General features: G+C 44.5%; 1 protein-coding gene across 1 annotated transcript in view; it reads right to left on the reverse strand.

Moving 5' to 3' along the window:
- The window catches only part of FGFRL1 (fibroblast growth factor receptor-like 1), a 93,061-nt gene that overhangs the window by 3,254 nt on the left and 64,992 nt on the right, over window positions 1-24,815 (reverse strand). Inside the window, exons 3-5 of the mRNA XM_009580479.1 lie at window positions 10,100-10,180; window positions 4,467-4,751; window positions 134-487 (exon numbers count right to left, since the gene is read on the reverse strand). Coding sequence (XP_009578774.1) covers window positions 134-487; window positions 4,467-4,751; window positions 10,100-10,180 — 720 coding nt within the window. The remainder of the gene's footprint in view (window positions 1-133; window positions 488-4,466; window positions 4,752-10,099; window positions 10,181-24,815) is intronic.

The raw sequence follows: 24,815 nt of genomic DNA on the forward strand, positions 1-24,815 counted from the left end.
TCAGAACTGGGCCAGCCTAAATCAGCACAGCATCACAGAGGGCCATGGAGCCCGACGGACGTCAGCAGTTGTGTTAATAAATACCATGATGCAGACTATTGGTTCAGATGGGGGAAAAAAAGGCATAACTCACCTGGCAGGACTGTGAGAAAAGCGCTGCGAAAGCTGTAGCCCATGGTGTTTGCCCCTAGGCAAATGTACATCCCTGCATCCTCTTCCCTGGCTCGAGTAATCATCAATTTGTTCAGATAGGAACCATCGGGACGGGACCAAACCTCCCCCGTGGGCAGCACAACGAACTTCTGTCCCCCAACGTCGATGGTTGAGTTGTACTTGCTCTCTGTGCCGTACTCCACCCTTTTCAGCCACTGGATGACGGGTTTGACATCGCTGCGGACTTTGCACTGGAAGGATGTGGTCCCGCCGTAGTCTACCGTCGTGTTGACGGGGTGCGTCCCTGTCAGGATGGGCTTGGACCTCGTCCTCTCTGCACAAAAACACAGGGAGCTCCATGGAAAAAGGTGTTTGCCAATCCCATTAACTTGTGATTGCAGAAACATCGGAAAAAGGCGTAGGAGGGATGCAAAATAATTGTCTGGTCCAACTCCCTGCCCCAAGGCAGGCTGAGATTTCTGCAAACCTCTCCTGATATAAATTTGCCCAGCCTCTGCCAAAGCCTCTAATGGTAGATGCTCTCCAGTCTCTCCATTGTTTGAGGCTTAGCAAGTCTTTTCTCATGCTCAACCTGAATCTTCCTGTTTCTAACACGGAAGTTAGGTACTCTATCTGCATCAGACCTGGAGAGAAGTTTGCTCTCCCTCTTAGCCCTTATATTTTGGAAGATTTTCTTCAGCCTTCTCTTCTGTACACTGAACAATCCTTCTAACTGCTAGAAAACAGGGTCCTAAGAATCTCCTATAGAAGGTTTTGCTGTCTTTGCTGTGTTTCTGTTTTCTCAGGTCACTCATGAAGCATTTATATCTGGATACCCCGTTTGCGGTGGTATTACTCGGCACCACACAAGTCAGACCTGATCTTTCTGCTCCTTGGCAAGTATTGTAAGTCCAGTCTGGACTGCTGAATTTCCCCATTCCCTTGCTGTATGCTGCAGCTATGAGATGACAACAGGGGCCATCCTTCCTTGTACTCCCACTTATCCCATGTCTCAGGGACCATATCCCAAAATAATGGGATCTTAATGATGTACCTTGACCTACAGGGTCAGAGGCTGCAGTGATCTTTCTTGAGTCTTGACCAGAGGAAGATAAATGGCCTGATACTAGCCAAAAAGGCCAAAACCCATTTAAGAATTAAATTTGGGCAATAGTACAGGTCTGAACACAAATGAAGTGGATTAAATGTTCACTCGATATTGACCCTGATGATGTCCTATCAATGCTTATAAATATCTGGAGGGAGGGTGTAAAGAAGATGAAGTCAGGCTTTTTTCAGTGGTGCCCAGAGACAGGACCAGAGGCAACGGGCCCAAACTGAAACACAGGAGGGTCCCTCTCAACATCAGGAAACTTTTCTTCCGTGAGGGTGACTGAGCACTGGCACAGGTTGCCCAGAGAGATTGTGGCATCTCCATCCTTGGTGATATTCAAAAGCTGTCTGGACACGGTCCTGGGCAACCAGATCTAGGTGACCTGGCTTGCACAGGGGGGGTTGGACCGGATGACTTCCAGAGGTCCCTTCCAACCTCAGCCATTCTGTGATTCTGTGATGCTGTGTCTCTTACCACCGTGTCTGGTAGGGTGCAATTTACAGGTGAATGTGACAGAATCTCATGCATTCTCAGACACAACCTCAGTTTTTTACCAGATTATTTACAAGTACGTACCTATTGAGAGTCCACACCAGAAGCACTATGGCTACCCCCAGTTTGGGGACAGTGAGGGGCAGGCTGAGACATGTTCCTTCTCCTTTGGTCTTCCCAAATGTTCCCTAAGGACAGACAAAAGGATGGGAAAAGGCCCCTTCTTTCATGGACTAATGGCAGGCTGTGGATATTGTCTCATCTTTTGTCTGGGAGTCCTTCAGGAGATATCTGTCATCTCTGGTACTGGGCCTGGTAGCTGCCCATGGGGACCAAACTCTACTGGAAGCCATCCCATGCCATGTCATCCACTGCTGGAGGAGCTGAGACCACAGGCATTACCGGTGAGGAAGATGTTCACTTCATTCTCACATCCCTGCTTTTATTATTTCTTTCTTCAGTCTAATCATCCCCATACTCACTATGGAGCAAATTTTTGTGGAGGAAGAGCTCAGAAGGCTTTTGCTTTTCTAGCCAATAACAAAATCTTTCCTTTCTCAGAGAATTTTTTGCTTCAAGTCTCAGCTGATGAAGAAAACAAAATGGTAGGAAAGGAAATCAAACACAAGAGGTTCACAAGACCATCCTTTCCAGCATGATCGTAAGCCTTAGGCTGTGTCAACACCACGAAAAGTCAAAGGAAAAATATATCCCTCATTCGGAGGAATGTTTGGATTTTTTTTAGTGCTAGCATCAGAGAAATCAGTCACAGTTTCCAGACAAGGAGGTACTGCAAACCTCTATCCTAGGCACAGAGAGAAATTATGGTATCACAGTGGGTGGTAACTGCTGGCAATCATCAACCGCTTTTGACGGCAAACTCTGTTGGATTGAGCATGTAACAAAACAGCTCCCACCAGCACTGGCTTTGGGGTGAGAGGAAGGAACAATGGACCCTCTTTCAAAAACTCAGGATACTTTCAATAATGAGGGCTCTAAAGATGTGCTTGGGAAACAAAAATACCACAGTGGTCTCTATAGGTTTTGCCTTGGGACTACAAGTGGGAATCACAGCTGGGGAGACTGAGACTTAGAAAAGCAGGACTTAGGAGTGGAGGCTCGGGGGGGGGAAAAAAGGAGGAAATTGAATAAAACCTGTAATGCTCCACAGAATGATGTTAAAAATAGAAAGATATCTGAAAACTGCTTAATGCCCTTATCTCCTTGACTCTGGTTCCAGCTTTGGTTACTGTTTTCACTCCTAGCCAACAAAAGCTAATGAAAACAAAGGCTACATACATCTTTAAGTTGATAAAAACCAAGATAAACAGGGACACAGAAAGGGGTTTGTTCCTGGTGCTGTCTGGTTTTGATGAAGTGAAAATGCCACAGCTGCCATTAGGATGGGGCTTGATTCATTTCCCTGTCTCTGCTCCTGGTTTTAGTGTAAACACATGTTTTTACTGTCTCCACACAGCTGTATCTTTATCAATCCCAGATGTCCAGCAGGTTTGTGCCTTTGGAACCCAACAGATCTCCCCACATGTGCTTTTAATTCCTGTGATTCTAGAGAAAGGACTTATCAGAGAACAGATCTTTACCTTTAAGAACAATCTTTCACACTGGGATAAACTTTCTCATGCTAAAATGTATGCACAGACAGACAAACAACATGCTTTCCATGTGGCTGGAAATAGCCCTCCATGCCCCTGCTCCTCATTAATGAAGGCTATTCAATCTTCCCTCCACTCAGCTCATCTTCTCCACTTTCTTGAGTTGGCTGCTCTGTAATCATTTCCATGACAACTTACGATGATGTCATACACAAAGCACAATGATTTAAGAATAAAAGATCTTCTCTGGTAGATTTAGGTAGGATTTGAGTATCATTATCTTCAGTAATAATAGGGGAAACAGGAGATTAAAGACCAAGAATCAGAACAGCTAGATAATAAGAAGAGCAATTTACTCTACCCCACCACAATGCAGGGTAATCCCCCACAGCTCATCTTCTAAGGGTTGAATCTTTAAAGCTATGTAGGCAACTAAAGATACAGACAGGACCCTAGTGGGATGATTTTTTTTTTTTTTTAAAGTATCTCATTGGTACCCACCTGAACCTTCAGATGGCCAAATGTTTTTTTTAAATCTGCCCCTCAAGCCTTGTCTGGCTAATCACTGTAGTCATAAGATTTCTGCTAATTCCCTTGGGAGACTTCTCTAATGAAATGGGCCTCCTATTACAACTATCTAGACTAAATTTTCAATTGATTGGTTTCACCCTATTACCACTCTGATAGAGTAATCTGGGCCATCTTAAATATTTCCACCCCTCCTCTATGGTACATGAAAGGGCTTTCTCAGTTAGTTTTCAGTCTGTCCCTAAATTGACTCTGTTGGTAATGTAAGATTGAACTGGGCAATGGTGAACTTTTACCATGCAGGTGCCCTCAGGGATGACTGTTTCCCAAGCATCTCTCCTCGTTTCAGCTACTAAATTGTACTGTTACTACTCTGTCTTGCCCAGGTGTTAGGTTTATTCTAGAGTTTCAGTAATGTTTTCTCTGTCTCTGCTGATGTTTTTAACACTTCTCCATTTCTGTGTCCAGCTATCGGCACTGCACACTTGTTATCACGCTCTCTTTAGTCAGCCAGCCCCCTTCTCAAAGCTCCTTCCCTGCCTTTCCGTCCCCGAGGCTGCACTTACGGATTACTTCAACTTTATACGTTGCATTGATTTCTCCAACTTTGTTAAACACTCGGCAGGTGTATTTCCCACTATCCTCTGGCTTCAGATTCTTCAGGTTCAGCGTCCACTTCTTCTTCTTGTTCTCCCCAATCTCTTGGGGTGTGAGGGGCTTATTGTCCTTCAGCCACGTGATGTCAGGCCGTGGGTTCCCGCTGGCCACGCACTTCAGGCGGATGGAGCTGCCGACAGGACGGGCGATCACTCTCCGTCTCATCTTGGCAGGCTGCGTGAACCTGGGCCGAGCTGCAAAAGGCACGAAAAATTGACCGTGGTGAGCAAAGGGCTTGCAAAGAAGTGTACTGCTGTCAAGTGTTATGGCCAAATTTGCTTGAGAGGCACCCGGCAGCCCCATACGTACCAGTGTATCACTCACTCTCATATCAGCTCAAACTGATTTCCTTAGAAAGGAAACATCATCCAGCCTCATGCATTTGAATGTCTAATGGACTGCTATGGCCACCGCATTAGCCTTCTGCATAGCACAACCCTGGAATTTCTCAGTGTCCATAAGGCAACCATCTCACAAAATAATACCAAAATCACACTATTGTAGCTGAAGGCTATCGCATTACAATTGTTACCATATTCCATGCCGCAAATGCAAGCCCTTAGCCAAGACCAAAGTGAAAACCTCCGACTCCTGTCAGGTTGACCATTTCCTCAATCTTTTGCTGGTCACTTGAAGCTTCATTTTCTGAAGATGTTTTGCCCCTTAGTTCTCACTGGCTTTAATGGGACTTAAGAAGAGTCAACATCTTTTCAGTACGTAGGAAAGTCTTAGAAGTGTGCCAGACTTTTGTACATTGATCTGAACTTACATGAATGCAATTCATTCAACATTAATTTATGAAGCATTCACGCTGAAAGGCCCAAAGAAGCAAACAAACAAATGGAAAGACCCAATAAAAAAGCCTTGAGTTTGTTATTAGAAGATACCCCATGCCAGTCCATCCCAAAAATGGAGGAGCTGAAGCAAGAGCTGCTGGTGGACAGAATCATGGATTAAGATAGTCACCTTGTCTTAGCAAGGAAATCACCAATATTTCTAATCGCAGTGACAAGAACACTAGAGAAATGCAAGGTCCCCACCTGGCAAAATCTGAAACTTATACCCTCGACTGCGCCTAACTTTAATTCAGATTATGTCAGAATTCCAGAGGGAATGGCACCCTTTACACCCTAGTAGCTTTACTGACATTGCAGAGAGTTTTCCTGTAAAGTCATTAGTTGGTCTAACCAATCAATAGAAAGAAAAGGATCTTTGCAAAAATTTTTAAGACAGTTGAAGCAATAGAACATGATCTATTGCAAGGCAAAAGCTTGTCTAATAGTACCCTGTAATGAAGAATTCAAAAGAAGTTACAGATTTCTCACAGTTACTTTAATTATGCAATGCCAGTCCAGGGGCACTTCAAACTGCAGTCTCCTGCTGAGATTAACACCACTTCTGACTCCCACTTGGCACTCTCCCCCTACATCCAAAATACTCCTGCCAAATTAACCTGTCTTCTTTTTTTTACTTTGGCAAAGCCAGTTTCTCCTCTGAGTCCATTCAGCGTTTCCACCACAGGTTTCTCCCCCTGCTTTTGAACCCTATTTCTTGCTTACCATGACCTTACTCTTCAGCCCCAATGGGCAGTCACCCTGCATTTATGCACTCCCCTGGCAAATCCTTCTGGATCCTTTTCTTGGGAAATAAGAGAAAGAGGTAATGAGTGGCCTGCTCTGTGGCACACTGGGTTGAATTATGCCCATCAGCCACTAGCCTTCACCAACAGCAACTGGTAAGCCACAACCTCAGTAGCAGATAAGACACCAAAGCAAGCTGAGAACATTGTGCTTCATGTATCAGAGAAGTTAGCTACAGGACGGCTCAGGGCTGAGGGCCAGAAGCTCTGGGATGCGCATTATAGCAGAGCTTTGCTGGATGGAGGACGCTGGTCTGCAGCTTCCTCTCTCCAAGCACTGGGGAACGGCAGCCATTGCCCTCCGAGGTCTGTGAACATATCCCTTAGTCCTCACCCCCCTGCAGCCTTGCCCAACATCCCTCCCTCTCAGAAGAAGACACCCTTTGGCATACCCCTCTCTTCAGAGTCCTTTTCTGTAGGGGAAACCATCTGCCTCCGCAGCCTTCCCTTGCCCCCCTTGGCTGTCATTTCGGGTCCCAGCCCTTTCGTGTTATTTCAAACTCTTGCTCAGAAATGCTTTACTCTCCATACAGAGGCTTTCATGTGTAATCTAATGAACTGGAGCAACTCCGGCACTGAAAGTCCTTGCCGTGACAGCTGAGCAGCAAGTGTGACATACTAACCCACTCCACAGGTTGTGGTGCGTAAATTGCTGGGTATTCCCTTGGTGGTCTGCTGCAAGAGGAGGCCCCCTCCCAGCAAAAACAATCACCCTCCCAGAGAGACAATTAACCCTGTCAGAGCTGCACGTTGTGAGCAATGACATGTAGAAGTTTAAGTCTGAGCTGAGGGAGACGTGCTGATAAGGGCTGTCATTGTGGAAATTGAGTAAATGTCTGCAAGGTGCATGGAGAGGTTAAGACCCAGCCGTGAAAACAGTTATCCTCTAATATGGCAGTAATTTACTCCGAGACCAGGAACTGCAGGTCCAGGTAGGGGTAGATCCTCGCCGGATGGGATTCCTGGGCTGGGACTAACATATCAAAGAGCAGGTTGGAGACAGGACAGTCATGCTGCCCGTGCAGAGTGAAGAGTCAAGTGAGTGACTCTAAGCTCTCACCTTCCCCTACCTCTTCCCTGCTTCCACAGCAATATTTCAGAAGGACTTGGTGGTGTCCCTGCTCAGTAAGGGCATTGCAAGACAGAAACTCTCTTTCCTCCCAAAAAAGCAAGCCTAAAACATTTCTGGTTTTCCTCCCACTGTGACTCCCATCTGCCTGGAGTTTTGCATTCACTCCTCGTACATTGTTGCCCAGATACATACCAAACTACAGGTAAAGCTAAACTTCTTTGGCTCTTTCTGTCTTCTTTCTTCTTCTGTTTAAAGAAGGTTAAGTGATTATGTGGTCTCAAAAGCTACTCCAGCCTGTGTGCAATATGCTGAAACCAGATCCCATTTACACAGTCCTGAATGTTTCCTTGACAAAAGCCTGAATTGGACAAGTTTAGAAAAGCCAGTTAACAAAAAAGGAGAAAGAGAGAGAGACACACATAAGAAAGAAAAAGAGACCCAGCAAGCACAAAAGAGAAAAAGGGAGAAGCAGCAGTGTGAGAGAGAGGCAGAAAAAGTCTCTTTTGAGTTGGTGCTAGTAAATGTCTGTCCCCAAATCTGTACCATTTACAGAAGTTTTGCTTGTTGGAGTGCCAGCAAAGGCCATTTCAAAGTGTCTCTGTGTTATTTATACTTCACATGCTTGTTCTCCTCCACATCACTTGGCATTTGCTTCATAAACATGAACCGCACATTTGTACAGTATAAATTATGCCACACACAAGAGCAAGGGAAAACACAAGTGGATGGGGACAAAGAGACAGTGTTGTATACGGGTTCCTTGCTGAAATGCTGTTTACCATGAAGATTTATTTAAGCTAATGAAAATTAAATGAAACAGAAGGCTGTCGGCACAAAGACCTGGGAAAGAATTCAGTGGTCTCCTCTCCCTGTGGGACACCTTGAGGTGCATGGATCAGTCCCACAGGCTCCTGTCAGACGTTGCTCATACAAAGTGAGGTGGTTAGCTAAAACACGTAGTCTGCTGCGATCCACGACAATTATCTCCACATAGTGACGGTCAGTACCGCTTCAAGCTTTCATGATACTTATACAAAAAAGTGCCATGATACAACTAAGTATTGAAATACTTTCAAGACTTTTGGATAAGAGCTCAGTCAGTTGTGGGAAGATGTGGATGGGGTATCTATCTTTCCCCACATCAGCTCCCTGCTCTTGATGGCGGCAGAATCTCTCTCCAGCAATACCACTCCATGATGGTAGCTGGAAAGCAAAGTGGAGCTTTCTCCTCTCCCACTTCTCTAGGGCCCAGGACTCTGCAAACACAAACTGCTCCTTCACCCGTTATCCTCCAGAAACCTGCAGACACACACTGACCCTTCCTGCAGACCAGCTCATACCAGCACTTTGCTGGTGAACGCTGCTGGATGGAAAGGGCTTGGGGGTGTGTGTGGCCTGCCCCAGCCATTTCCCTGCTTGGGGAGATGAGACAGGAGGGAAGGAAAGGGGAAAAAGCAGAGGTGCAGGAACACTCTGCAGCACAAAGGACTGGGCCAGGGCAGCACAGAGTAAGACACAATCTGATATGAGATTGTTAATGCCTAATAATTTTAGTAGTGCTTACATCTTTTTTCATAATATTATTGTTGTATTGATCCATCATCCCCTAGTTCTACAGCAGCACATCTGCCATGGCATTCAATGTCTGCTCCTATCTCCACCAGGGTAATGAAGAGTGGAGAGATGGCAGCTTTTCTTGCTAGCTGCTAAACCCCTCCTGAAGGGCTCCTGACCCGTAGTTTATCTAAGCCACCCTTCCTCTAGTTCTAAAATGTTGTCATCCTTTTCCAGAATGAGTGGAGGTTACCTTCCTCTCCCAGATCAAACTCAGTCTCGGATGAATCTGTAATTCAAACCTATTATGGCACTGCCTCCTCCAGGTGTGGACTGGACCACAGCGCAGCACACCATGTCCCATGTTTGCCAGCTCCTGAAGAAAATTGGCCTCAGCTCAAGTGGTGGGGACTCATATGGTGACAGCTTGACAGGTTCCACCCCTACCATTGCTGTGAGGTTACTCCCTGGACACGAATGTGGTACAAAGCCATCTCTGTATTATAAAATTAAAAGGACGGATGTATTGCAAGAGCAAAATGGAAATGCTATGCTTCATCCCTCGAGGTCATAAACTCACATTGCACTCCTGTCAGTAATGGCCAAAAGCTGTTTGGCATCAGCCTGACAACTTATGGTCCTTCAAGGAGTGCTTGGACCAAACTTTGGACCTGCAAGTCTTGCGATGATTCAGAACCTGTTCCAAGTGAGATTTAGCAGTTCCCCAAAGCTGTGCAAGAGCATCAAAATCCTATGCTTGAACAGTCCAGGGCTTAGAGAAGTTCATGCAGGTGTCTAAAAGAGAGGGTAATTTTAAAAAATACTCAGCTTTGGCCTAATACTAATTCTCCTGAAGTGAAGTCAGACCTCCCATTTGCCCTCAGTGGGAGCAGTGCTATGTTGGCACTGAAGGCTTTTGGAAATATTGCTGTAAAAGTCAATATGCCTTTTATAAAGAGTCTATGAAAGCTATAATAGCTGCACATGCAAAAGGAAGTCACTGCCCAGAAAAACAAATGCAAGGGAGAACCATGCTGGGGTATATGGCAGGGGGCCCTAGCGCAGACCACGGGCTGCATTTCGCAGAAGGACCCTTGGATGGGATCCATTCACACCGACATGTTCAGCTGACGCTCTGTTTATTATTTGACCATCTGTAGGGAGAACTCACTCCAGTCGCTCTGTCTTTCCTTTCCTTCAGCAACTGAGAAATGTGCTGCGTGAACAGCACCGAACCAAGAATGGAGGAAAACCAAAAAACATACACTGCTCCTTACCCCATTGCTTCCCAGAATGATCTTCATATTCTCCATTGGAGCCTTCAGGTACCTGGCTGTCCTTTCCTGAGCTGGCATCATCTGCAAAGGAAAGGGAAGATGTTAAGAAGGTCTCCTGCAGCATAGCAGTACGATAACAAGAGTTTGCATTTCCTCCTGGAGGCACCATGCAGCTGAAACACACTCAACATACATTTGGCATCCACATCCTGGCACTCACAGCCTGGCCAGTTTAATGAACAATTTAGTTTGCTGCTTTATGAGCTTTTCGGCAGGCTACCAAACCAATGGGAGATTAATCAATGTTTCCATTAATAGCTGACAAAAGCCTCTTTGTTTATGTTTACAGGTTGCTGTTCCCTAGGAGGAGCTGATCCGTTGTACCTTCTATGCAAATAATGGTATAAATCAAAATTACAGATAATTAAACCTAGGAGGTGGGGGAAGACTTATGTGATCAGTCACACAGAGCACAAGCAGTGGAATTAGGGCCACTAATTCGCTTTTCAGCTTCCATACAAAATAGGAAAGCAAGCAGGTCTGAGGTTAAATGAGCCCTCAAGGGATGCTAAATGCAAAGCTATGGCTGGAGAAAGCAATATTGAATTGAAAAGCTGTTTGTGGATTTTTTTTTTTTTAACTAAGACCACCCATCCACCTGTATCGACAACACACCACTTTGTCCCTTATCACTCTAATTGCCTATACCACCACCACAGAGCAGCATCAAGGTCTCAACTCTGTGCCCTGTACTGATAGGAGAAATAGAAATCACTGCAAGGTGAACCCCCCATATCTCCAGCAGCCCCCACCTCAAATTGCCGCTGTGATACAGCCACCTACAAGGTCTTCACCAGGGCCGATGGAGCAGGAGAGTGCCCTGAGCCTCCTTCTGCAACCCGGGTGGTGCTGGTGGCCTCACACCTCTGCAGTGTCCAGATGTGAAGTTTTTACCTCCTCCAGTAACAGCCCGACCTCTACTGCGCAAGCGCTCAGCTCAGAGCATCCTCTTACAGCAATGCGTCACACCAGGAGGGAGGTGCAACTGAGGGACTTTGGGTACCTACAGGTGACGGCACAGCAAAGTATGGCTCTTCCAAGGCTACTTCTGTGCTCTACAGGTGGCACAGCCCCATACAGCAGCTGGATCTGAGGTGAAGATCTTGATCGAGAACTACTCAGCTCCTAGCTAAAGTGCACCGAAGTGTGTGAAGTTTGATTTTCAGAGATAGGTCAGGTGAAGGCTGGGAAAAAGTTCACCTTGCTGAGAAACTGCTCCGCAATGGTGTAAAAAATAACAATCAAGAGAAGTGGAAACATCTGACCTAAGGAATGAATCCCTCCAAACGCCCAACTCCTAAAACCCATAAGAAAAAGGTCTCATGAAGAAAGGAGAGGAAATTTCTTGCTGTAATCTCTGTGGCAGAGAGGAAAAACTTATCTCAGCTTATACAAGAGCATGGCCCCCCAAAATGTACAAATAGTAGAGCTGCTCTTTACAGTTGTTTTAGAAGTTAGGTTGTGCTTAAACAGTGCTTGGTGCGTAAACTGGTGTGCAGTCTTTGTGCGAGAAGAACGTGTGTTTAACCCCATCCTCACCCCAGTTTCCGCTATTTTGGAAAATCATCCCGTCTCCTCAGCATGGCGCATTTTATGCCGACACATGCTCCGATCTCGTTTGCCGCTGTCCCTTAAGCAGAGAGGCTGCAATGCCATATGGGTTTGTCCCCCCTCGCCCCTGACAGATTTTTCCCTTCTCCTTGTGGTTACTTCGGCACAGTTTCCCCCGGAGGTATGTGCAGCTGTCGCTTCGAAAGGAAAAGAAAACTTTCAGGGCAGCAGCACGCCGGGCTCTTACTTCGGCAGCTCACTCCAGCCGACTGCCCCTTCCCACCTCCCCCTCGCCCTCCGTCCGTCGCTGGAAACCAGGAAGCTTTCCCGGGGGCTCCAGCCAGCTCCCAGCCCAAACCACAGGGAAGCAGCGTGAAGCACAGTCACCCTCAGGAAACGCCAGCTCTCGCGCGGTGCCCTGAGTGCAAACGTACCGTCCAGGCTCCGCCGAGGCTGGCCCGCAGCCTGGGTTACAGAGGAGACGAGTAACCCATGTGCTGCGTTTTACAACTGTGTTTTTACTGCCTTGGCAAACCGAATGCAGGGAATACAAATATACCCATTATATATGATGGCTTGCATATGACAGATTGTCTCCTTTCAGTCAAAATATTGAATCGATTATCTTCTGGCACTTGTACAGTTTTTCACATAAGTATCAGTAGTGCTACGAATGAAATCTTGGATGCTCTCTGACAGAGGACTTAGTAAATCCCTTAGCACAATTAGAGAAGCGTATTGAGTAACGGAGAAGAAAGAAAAACTGTGGTCAGAGACATAGGATTCCTGCCCATTGTTAACTGCCGAATATCTTAAAAGCGGTTAAGACGTTTAAGTGGCGATGTTCTGTCAATTATATCTTAATCCTACTCAGCCTGATGTACAAAGAGCAGTATATCCTCCCTTGCCTCCTGCCTCATGTTACAGTATGTCAGCCCATGTGCGCTCCTCCTGCCTACACACAAGGACTGACTGGTGTTCTCAACACCTCTTGACGTGCTGCCAAGCTTTTGATGTAAGTAAAATTGCTCTGAATCTGTTTGATCCTTTGAAGACGCTTCTTCGGTTGTTATCCTGCTAAATCGCAAACCTGCGGAGTAACCTACCAAACCCAGAAAAAATCATTTTGGGGGGGAGATTTCAGGATAACTAATGCCATCATGCTGAGCCTATGAAATAGATAATTTGGCGGAGGAGCAAGACTGAAATAAATAACTGCATGCATTTAGACATGCTGTTTTCGATCCACTGGAACCGGTTTCACTTAGGAATGTGGTAACGTTAACAACACCACATAGGAGAAGTCTCGGTGGTGGTGGGGAAATGTCATCAACATGGAAACTCATGTAGAGCAAAACTACTCCTTCCCATCCCCAGAGCTGCACGCTGGGTGAGGGATGTTCCAGCAGTCTCCATTCCAGCCGCAACGTGCAGTGAATTGGGTTCCTACCTTCAGCGTGACTGTATCTGAACAAATTCACGCTTGAGAACTGTAGGAAAAAAGCTGATTCAGGAAATCCAGAAATTGGATGAAACTCATTTTGGGAAGATTCCCTGAAGCTCAGGAATCTCCAGTCAAACTTAAAAGTGTGAGTGAGGCAGCAGAACAGCCAGTGATCTAATGACAAAGCGTTAACCTGGGGTGTGAGTGACCCAGGGTCAAGTCCCTCTTCTGCTGCATTCAGAGAGGGATTTGAACCTCCCCTCTTGCTTGGGTGAGTGTCTTAAGCTCTGAACTGTGGTCTCAGAGAGCCAGAAAAGAGCTTATTATTACATGAAGTGGAACAGCACTGTGGGAGACACATATCTCAGGAACACCCTTAGGATGGAAGAGCCCTGTCTAATTCAGGTATCACCAAGATTTGATTTCCACCCGCCCCATCCAAAGTTAGTACTGCGGCTGCATGGAAAGAATCTCTCTCTCCCTGGTTTGAAGAACTTTCTTATTTTTTTTAATTTTAATATCAAGTGGTTTCCTAGGGTAGGGAAACACTTTTGCAGTTGTTCTAGTCCCTGTGCTAGCAAGGATGGATATCTTTCTGTACCACAAACACACTTTGGTCAGCCTGCTCACTCCTAGGGAGGGATCTATGATGCTGAAAGCAAAGCCAAATTTCCTGCAGAGGCACCTGGTTCAGCCCAAACCTGCAGTCTGAAACCTGGTTAATAGTGCCAGATCTGAAGACCTGCTGTTTGCATTTCACCCCAAGCTTTACAAATGCAACTGGCCTGGCAATATTCTTATTAGCCAGAGAGTGGACCTGAAAAAACGAGCCACATTCAGATATGTATGAGCAGCTTACAAAGCGACGAGTTAGTAGCAGAAATCACATGAGTCTTAGCTATATTCAAAAATGACCTAATAAGCCGAGTGCTTACTCACGCTCTTGTCACCTCCCACAGGGGCAGGCAGGTCAGGGTGATAAGTACATACAAAAAAATCAGCCTGCAGCCGAAGGGCAGCAGGGACCAGCTATGCAGCATTGCCAGCTTTGCTGCCAGCAGATTACCGCAAGAGGCAGCGCTAAGAAGGATGAGCTGCTGAAGTTTCCTACAAGCTCCCTTTTCTGTGACCTATATTGGAAGGTCATCCTGTACTGGACTTCTTGGACAGTATCACAGGCTTAGGAGAGCAGCCAGTTGGAAGACAAAGTGGAAAACCTGCCTTGAAAAATAATCACTGACTAATTTTATGTCATGAGTATCTGAGGCTAAGAAAACATATGCATGATTTAGGTGTCCTCACTGTACAATTTCGTTCCATGGTGTTACAAAGCATGCTGGCTGGTCGAGAAACCTGAAGTGGAAGGCTCCGATATCATGTCAGGTGATAGCCTTGGAGACACGGACAAACTCATGTAGCCCCTTCCCCTGCAAACACTGCACCTGGCCATACAAGACAGGGCCAGGATGGTTCCACAGGCATCAGCCCGTTGTTCAGGAATGTCATCCCAGTGACCCCCAGCTGCTCTCCAGCATGGCCTCTCTCTTGCTTCAGGATGTGGTTCCAAGCCGGCTTCTAGATCTGAGATGCCACAGGACTGAGATGCTGGTGCTGTGCTGGGGAAGTGTGTGGTGGGGCTGAAAGGGGCAGTCATGGGATCGGTTTTGCGTGAGACTTGACACGTCTGCGTGTATGGGGCCCCAATTATCGGTGCTGACGTCATGGGCCAAATTGCCCTTTCTCACCCCAGAAAGGACGACGATCTATGCATATTGCCTGCCATGTGTCTTTTTGGTCTACCCCTGTCCCAAATCAGGCTGGATTTCTGCAGAAAAGGGATTTCTGTACGTAACTCCATCAATTGACAAAGCACTTTGGGGATCCTATGGGACAAAGAGTGCCACATAAGCGGGGTATAGTTACTGTTTATTACCATAGCAGAATTGTTCCATTCCCTCTTAAAAGTTAAAACAAATGGAAAATTCTGCATAACAGTCCGGCTCTGAGAGAAACTGATGGGAAATATTCACAGACTGTTACCAAGCCAGGATCAAATTTTATTTACCCACAGACTCTCCATGAAGGCTTCGTCTTTTAGCCGAACGGGTATGACTGGTTTTCAGGCCAATACTACGTGCTGAGCATCCAACCACGAGTCAAAACAACGGCCCAATTTTTGAAGCAAAAATCTAGCCGTAATATTTCTCTATGATTCACAGAGTTGCTTTAATTTGTTATAATGCAAGGCCCGTCCCTGCTCTGACTTGATGGGACCAGCTTTGGAGTCTTTGATGTCAGAGGCCTTGAAAGCCCCATTTCACAGATGAGCCAGCTTTGCATAAATAAACAAAGTGACCTCTGAACTGGAGCCTGAGACCTGAGCACACTTCAAAGCACTCGGGGAGGCGATGGGGGAGCAACGGGGAATGAAGCGATCAGCATGCATCATTAAGGCAGCCCCCGCTCAACGCTGCCGCCGAACAAGGGGTGTAAATAAAAGGAGGGAGGCGAGTGGGGAGGGAGTGAAATGAGGGGGAAAGTGATGTAATCCAGTCAGGCTTGAACAATTATAATGAGGCCTTCTCCCATGGATGAATGAAAGAGATCTCTCTGAACTCCAGCTTTAAGAGCTGACTCTCGCGTTTACCCAGATGCGTCATATTTGCACATCATATTTGCACATCATAGGTCGGAAAAGATGTCCTTCGCTGCTGCAGATGTCTAGTGAGTGACAAAACACAAGTTGCTTGTGGGAGGTGGATCTTGAGCCTTCCTAGGAGTTAAATCAGAATTTGTTCTGCTGAGCCTAACCAGTAAAACTGAGGGGTGGGAACACACCATAAACTTAGACCAGGAAGTGATTGGACTTATTTTTCGGTAGTCCTGATGGTGCAGTAGATAGAAGATAAACACATGTGAAAGTAAGTACAATCTGAAAAAGTAGGACTCTGCTGTTTATCTCAGATAAATTCAGGATTTCCTGTAATACTTACTGGAATTTAAGGGGAAACACAAGGGAAAGATCATTCTTTACTTTGTTTTAGGGAGTCTTCTGCTATCCCAACTGGTTCATCTGATGCCCAGATGAATGGTCCATGAGGTATATATGTAGGCAGGCAGTAACAACTTTATCACTGTGTTTGAAGGGATTAAAGCACTTGCTTTCCCCAGATCTCCTTAACGTGGATTAACACTCCAGGTTTCACTAGAATTTCAGCTGGTATTAACCCCCAATGGCCAGGGAAACACATCCCAACCTACTGGCTAGCACATGATTTCCATCTGAAAGCTACCACTCCTACCTGCCAGGATTTTATTGCTCATCTTGTGATATTTGGGATATTTCTGGAAGACCTTGATCCTGGCAAGTGACTACTTGAGAATCTAATTTTTTTTGTGTTATTGAATAACTGTGATTGCAAAGAACTCTACACAAACATACCCTAAAAGCTTGGAGGAAAAGGAACAAAACACTCATTTTTGAGATCTTGTGATTTTTCAGCTTGTGTCGTGGTTTTGCGAGGTCTGAATTATGTCGTCAGGACCCTTGGGACTGATGATCCATAGATGAATCCCAAGGCTGATTTGAAATCATGAAAAAGATTAGGATGCAAAGTTGTCACCTTGACTAATTCTGAATTTCCTCCCATCATTGAGGTCTAATTTAGCAAGTCTCCTCCCTGAACCCTCCTTTCTGCCAGAGGCAGACAGGACAAAACTCCAATGAACTCATCCCACTAACACAAACCTGGTGTAGATCTTAGATACTATTTTGAATGTTTTTCAAAGTTCCTTCATCAACCCTTCATCTCATGCTCACCATTCTTTACCCTGCCTACTGTATTAACAGTGTGACCTACTGTATTAATGGTGCTGATGCTTTGAAAAGACAGGAAATCTGTTTAGAATTTATTTGGAAGGGCACAGTGAAAGCAAAGGGATCAGGAATATTTGGACAGAACAAAAAAGATCTCATGGAGGAAACCCCTCTCCTTGGGCCCAGCCAAATAAAACCCCTCAAGATGAAAAAGAAGAAACCTACTCAGGGGAGAGCATAGCCAAGGAACACTCTACTTTTCTCAAAAAAAACCCCAACAAAACCAACACAAACTAAAAGGTTACTGGCAGAATTTGCCTCTGTACTGAAGACTTTACTGCCTACTGCCTTTGACTCCAGTTGGGCCAAAAATAACCAGAGGTATTGATACTGGAATTTCCTGAAAATAAAAATAAAAAATGTTTGTGTTAGTGGCTTTTTTGGTATTTTCAGCTCTGGACATTTTCATGAGAATTTCCATGCAAAAATTTTCATGGATTTCACTTCAGCCCCAGCACTGGGAATCCTTCTGTAAGCAGGATGCTTTGCAAAAGAAACGTCTGCAGCCCACCTGCCTCCTGAAACATTGGAGAGGTTCCACAGTCTACAGACCAAAGCCCTGGCTGGGGAGTGAAGAAACAAGACTTCTGACCCTAGCTAGATCAGTAACTCACATTTTTAAGTCATGATGATGTACAGGCCTATTCTATTACCTGTAGATGACAAAGCTCTTAATTGGTGGTTATTGCTGCATCCCACATTTCAACACACAGGTGAACATGTATCAGAAGCGCCTGCTTTAAGACCAAAGACGACGTAACTCCCTTCGACAGAATGAAAAAAGGAAGGACTATGGGGTAGCATAGACGTATCAGAGCCAGTTTATTTTATGGGCTGATACCAATCTAGCTCCAACAGCACAAGCAAACCAGTCCTATTTCTTTGGAGTGCTTTAGCAGCCCACAGAGGATCTAGCACTGCTGTGCATAAGCTGCTACCAGCACCTGAGCGAACTCTTTTACCACCAATTCCTTCTTAATACTGCAATCTCTGCTGGGAGCCCAACATAGACATATCCCTGCTCTGTACTCTTGCAGACCACTAAAGAATGCTGTGGTTAGGGCTTGATTAAAAAACTTTGGTATGGAAAGGGATCACATATTTCCTTAGAGAGGTAAATGTATAAGGTGGAGAGATGGAACTCCGGAAAAGTGGGGTATTTTAGGCATATAAAGGGATTAACGCACAAATAATGAGATAGAAAATGAAAGTATTTAAATTGAACATATGTGAAAGCTTCCCAAGAGGGGCATCTGCTAGACTATGGAATAGTTACCCAGAAGAAGAGAAAGAAGTTCTATTTCATAGAATCATAGAATCATTTAGGTCGGAAAAGACCTCTAAGATCATCGAGTCCAGTCATAAACCTAACACTACCAAGTCCCACTAAACCGTGTCTCTAAGTGCCACATCTACACATCTTTTAAATACCTCCAGGGATGGTGACTCCACCACTTCCCTGGGCAGCCTGTTCCAATGCTTCATAACCCTTTCAGTGAAGAAATCTTTCCTAATGTCCAATCTCAACCTGCCCTGGTGCAACTTGAAGCCATTTCCTCTCGTCCTATCGCTTGTTACTTGGGAGAAGAGACCAACCTCCACCTCGCTACAACCTCCTTTCAGGTAGTTGTAGAGCGCGATGAGGTCTCCCCTCAGCCTCCTCTTCTCCAGGCTAAACAGTCCCAGTTCCCTCAGCCGCTTCTCATCAGACTTGTGCTCCGGACCCTTCACCAGCTTCGTTGCCCTTCTCTGGACACGTTCCAGCACCTCAGTGTCCTTCTTGTAGTGAGGGGCCCAAAACTGAACACAGGATTCGAGGTGCGGCCTCACCAGGGCCGAGTACAGGGGCACGATCACCTCCCTCCTCCTGCTGGCCACACTAGTTCTGATACAGGCCAGGATGCCGTTGGCCTTCTTGGCCACCCGGGCACACTGCTGGCTCATGTTCAGCCAGCTGTCAACCAGCACCCCCAGGTCCTTTTCCGCTAGGCAGCTTTCCAGCCTCACTCTTTGGAATATTTAAAATTATAATGGTCTAACTATGGCTGAACTAGAGATTTTACAAATCCATTTGCCGAAGTTGGGTCATCTAGTTCCAAAAGAGAGCTTTAGTGATTGATAAGAATGAAAAAGCACAACAGAAAAGGATGTTAATGAAAAAGCGGTCCTTGAAGACCACTAAAAAAAAATCTCTATTGGCTATATCTATACAGAGGAACTTTGGAGCTCTTCTGAGCTTCTGCATGGAGCTCTTCTGAGTCCATGCAGTATGAGATCTGTGCACACCATGTTCATCTCTCTCCTTCCCTTCTTTGTCCCCATGACTCTGTGTCTGGTTCAGATCTGCACCTACTTTATAACTTTTTCTCCCCTTCCTTCCCCAACCGCTTTCCATAAAGCTGTGGAGGGAGAAGCTTTCCTGAAGGTTCAGTTCTTCCCTTGCTCCTTGTGGTCTATCGCTACCCACAGAGCTCACAAAGCCATCTGAGACCCATTCTCAGTCGTGGCACATCTGCACATAGAGATGCTCCAGCTCCTGCTGTAACCACACAAAGAACCACAAGGAGAAACGGCTGAAGCTTTTCACTGAACCACTGCAATTCCCTGGCCTACCATTATAACAATTACATTACAAAGGCAACCAGAGGCCTTCCGCCATGCCGACTCCTCCAGACACCAGGACCTCCCGCCTGCCTTTAGGTCTCCATTCCATAGGGGGCAAGAAAACAATTCTTCCTTCTTTTGTTGTTGTTGAGGTTACTTTTTTTATCAGCATGTTCCAGCACGCACAGACAGCAGCCCCGAGAGCTCTGCACCACAGGCACCAGTCTGCGGTTATATTCTTGATCTACTACTGGAGAGGATGAAAGGGAGATGAAATCAGAGAACAAGGCGAGTGGTTAGGCTTCTGCCCTGTCACCAGCACTTTCTGCGCATGAAATAGTAGCACCAAAATTACCATTCAGCTGTTCCAGACCTTGAATAAATTGATAATATTTCCCAGTATTTTTTTAATTATTACTTGCACCATGATAGAATCAAGGATTTCTTAGAGACAGGTTCCCAGTATATTAGACATTGTTCACACACATCACAAAAGACAGACCCTGTTTAAAGAATTTACTGCCTGGGTAGTGCTGGCACGGACTGGATGTCACACGTATTAAGGTTCCTCAAAAACCATATTTTTTAGCATCCACCCATTTTGGCCTGGTGGGGGAATGATGGGGGTCTTGTAGTTTTATAGAGTTGAGAAGCAAAGCTTCATTTATAACACCAATCAGCCTATCTGAATTTATAACGATTTTATTTTATTGCATTTATTATTTATCATAATAAGTTATTAGTTACTTACAGTAAGTTTATAAACATTGGGAATAATTATGTGATTTTACTTATCTGACAAATAAAGGTGTTGAAATAGTCCTTACTTTAGAAACCTAACTCTAGTGCCCAAGTTAGGAGTGAGAACGAAAAGAAGGTCAGGTTGACATCTACCTCTCTTTCCTGACTGCAAAAGAGATGATGGAGGGGGCCTCAGCCACGTACAGTGGGTGCCAAAAGCGAGGTGGTATGAACACTCCACCCAAGAACATAGGCCAAAATTCCATCTTCCACAATCCTAAATTGCTTAGGGTTGGGGGAGGGAGGCATGCCACTGAAAGGACTAATGCAAGGTTAATGATAAGAAGATTACAGCAGAGCCAAGGATGAACTGATAAGACCTGGCTCTCAGCCTTCTATTTTAACCACTGCGCAGCTGCTGTTCCCCATAAAGTTATACCTCTATCACTCCGCTTCCTAGTAGCACTGATCGATGTTTATTATTTCCTTCACCGAGATGTGTAGGAACATAATTGATACATGTTCTATCTCCCTGAACGTTCACATGGTCAAAATAGCCAGCACAAAGAAATTTCCAGAGGGGTTGGAAGGAAAGAGAGGTCATATATGTCAGTGACTGAGTACAGGAATTATTTTTGGATGGCATTTATAATCAAACAAAAATAATCAATCGTACAATCCTGTCCCTTCCAAACACTGAGTTAATTCCTTAGTGTGGAATTACCCAATCCATCATGATGAACTGGGAATTGCAATACTGGACTTTACAGACAGGAATGTGGATCCAGCTGTTTCTTCAACACCAGTATGAAAATTACTGAAACATTCTTTATGGGCTTACATATTTCATAATCTTCTGGTAGAAAAGTAAAAATATCTCCTATGGAAGAAAATGAAACATCCTATGCAGTAGAACAACTACCAAGTGAAGCAAACTCTCAGAGAGGACTGCTGCTTAACATCTTTAATGGGCAAAGTGAGCCCCATGTGTGTTTGCTTGAGGCGAAAAATCACACCTCATCAAGATCCACCATTGGCCTATTATGTTTTAACTTTGATTTCAAGAAATAACAGCACCTATAAGTGGTAACAGTGCTAAGAAATCAACAGAGGCTGACAGTTTTTAATTGGACATTACAGAACATATAAAAATCTCAGTGTCTAAGATGTTAGTTATATTCAGTAAGGCACAAAATGTTGTGTGCTAAGACATCAACAGAGGCTGACAGTTTTTATTACAGAACATATAAAAATCTCAGTGTCTAAGATGTTAGTTATATTCAGTAAGGACAAAATGTTGTTAGGGAATCCTTCCTCTCAGATTTCAGAAGTAAAGAGAAGTATTTCAGAAAACGGTCCATATATGCAATAAATATGGATTTAAAAAAAAATGTCATTTGCGGCTGTCAGCCCCTCAACAGCCACCAGTCTATAACTATGTACTCAAATATCTTTTGTTAAACGGACTTTCTAAAGGACAGGCAAACCACTAAGAGAGAAAGTACAGAAAAAGCATTTGAAAGGGTAGAGAGGAAAAACAAATTTTAGCTTGCTTTTTCTTTTTTTAACTTAGATTTATCTTCTATTAACAAACTGATATGCAGTAGTGTAATAGCAATATGGCAGTGGTGTAATCTCTCTGACCACTATACTTTATAGCATGACAAGAAGCTAAAGAAATTGAGATTTTGGGGTCCAATCATGAAAGACAGAAAGTAGCCTCAGTGTCTGATGATGTCAAGCCTTTCAACATTGCCCCTGTATGCTGTTAAATACATAATTTTATCTGTGAATTGCCATACACCTTCTACATAATCTTCAACGAATGATACATATATCTCTGGATGATTGTCAGACTAATAATAAACTGGTTTAAGTAGCAAAATGTTACCACTTTCACAATTCTGTCCAAGAACAACTCTGGACAAGTGGCAATTTTGTTGGCTCCCAAAACAAACGGAATATTTGGCACCCCACCTAACGTGAGGATTACAGTATATTACATGGGATAATATGGGCCTATGTCTCGCCAAAATTAAACCCAACCTAATTACTTGGAGTAAATGATAGCTTTCCATGTGGGGTAAAACACAAATTGTAAAAATGGTTGCTCCACAATTAACTATATAATCCCAATGCTGTCATTACAAATTTCTAAAACATACTTCAAAACAATGACTAGTGTAGTACAGTCATTCCTGTGGGATGGAATTAAATTGCCTTGTAATTTTTTTTTAAAAATGCCTGTCCTAGCACATACATAACCAGCAGTGTATGAGAACAACAACCAGCGTAGGACCAGAAAGGATCAGAGACAGAAGCTGCCTAAGAAAACACGTGAAACCCAAGATTATTTTAGGTAGAATTCAACAGCTTTTGGGTGCTCAGTCGCACAGTTACTGCATTTTTTGGAGAGCGAGGGTACGGCTCTCCCCAGCACTCAGAACCCTCTACAGTCAGAGACGCGAGGCACCCCATGTTAGCGCACTTCATACCTTGAACCTCTTTTAAAGGGTTCACTGAGATGAAGAAAGAGTGGCAGAGAGTCTGCATGAGTAATACTGTTTTGCAGGTAGGGAACAAAGGCACAGAGACCATACAAGTGCATTGAAAGACAGACTAAGGCTGCAATTGGAATTCAGTGCTTGTCAATGCACCAGAGCTAGCAAACACCTAACCAGAGTTAGCTGTCACCTATGACCTTGCCTAGACAATCCATAAACAACTTTTTCCAAGAAGTATTTCACCTTCTTTGATATTTAGAAGCTAAAGCAGGTGCAGTTTATTAGCCTTCTATGCAAGTTACCCCGTAAGGACTGCTCTTGGAGAGCACTGGAAGCCACAGTGTGCATCAAGGGCGCAAATGGGAACGTTTAAGTCCTCTCTTCAAAATACAGTGTTATCTGTGTGGGGAAAATATTTTTTTTTTTACCATTAAACAGTGCTTTCTCCAAAACCTCTAAATACTTATGCTAACGAGCACTGCAGTTACACACCTTATTTTTTACTGTGATAATGTATACTATTATTAACATACTCATATGAATATTGCATACTGAATGTATCCCACACGCTGTTGGCTATTTTAAACAACAGATGTGAGAGGGATTTAAATGCCAATTTTAAAACTGTGCAGTTGATTAAAATCCTGTGAGCCATTCATAGATTGCCAGATATTCTATTTACATGTATTCCTCCCATGTAAAATACTTCAGGGAATACTCTAGACCCTGGCATATGGTTTAGAATGATGATAACCGATGTTGGAGATGCCACACAGACAACAGGACATATTATCCGGTTACATCTGTGTGTAAAATGCTTCGAGATTTTTTGATGGAAGGAGTTATGAATGTGTAAGGCTGAGATGCTACATTTATGCCCCTCTAAATCATGCTCAGAGATAACAAGCAGTTAGAGCCCCATCAATGCAAAAACAAGCACTTTTATGAATGCATTTCATTGCATCCATGTGCTGTTATCCTCTAGGGTAATTATGACTTGTGGGTGAACCTTGAAAAATTGCGGAGGATCAGCTTAAAAGGAGAACTCCGATGCCAAAACGCATCCAAACCTTGAAAACGGAAACCTTGTGAGAATAGCCTGCGTGCAGCCAGATTGCAGCGCACTCAGGGCTTACTCTTTACTTCTTCTAACACCGGGGAAACCCCTCTCTATGCCACAAATCTGACTGACTTCAATTTCTGCATCTGTAGCCTCCCAAATCCCACGGGCCCGAAACTCCCACGCTCTGTAGCAGAGGCCCTGCCTGACAGATTACATGCAAATGTTACAAATACATCATAGGTTGTAGCGGAGGAATGTTCACAGTGCTGCAGACGCGTCAGGAAAAAAGATTCGGTAAGACCCCTCGGTAAAGTCCCCACAGTAATACATCCTGAATGAGGAACTCTATCGTGTGAAAACATTCCTAATAATTCCTTCTGTTTTCATTAATAATATTAATTTTCCTGCTTCTGAGGTATCTTTTTGTTTTAACAAGCACAGCTTTTTGTCTCCTCTTCTGAAAGACTGCGCCACTGTAGTCTATTATTACTATTTATGCTGAAGTCGTTTAAATGGACCAGGCATCCATATCCAAAATCAGCAATTTGCAAGCCATAATCTCATACCAACCAGATTAATGTGACACCTGAGATGTGTTTTCTTTCGAGACGTAGGAGTCTGAATGGGTGAAAGTGTCAGAAACGCATGAAAAAATAGTCTTTCTGTTTCAGAAACGTATATGCAGTCGATTCTGCGGTGCTCGTAAGTGACCTTCGGTGATTTTTTTCTTGACAAACAGCCAACTAAAATTGAATCAAATTGTAATAGGCCAATGATTTGAAATCACTAGGAAAAAAACGAGAGAGCTGTTTTCTTACTATTTGAAATACCTCATTCTGGCCCAGAAATAATTAGGGGCGGATAAATTATCT

The sequence above is a fragment of the Fulmarus glacialis genome, unplaced genomic scaffold (assembly GCF_000690835.1).
Source record: "Fulmarus glacialis isolate BGI_N327 unplaced genomic scaffold, ASM69083v1 scaffold176, whole genome shotgun sequence".
In the NCBI taxonomy this organism is placed as follows: Eukaryota; Metazoa; Chordata; class Aves; order Procellariiformes; family Procellariidae; genus Fulmarus; species Fulmarus glacialis.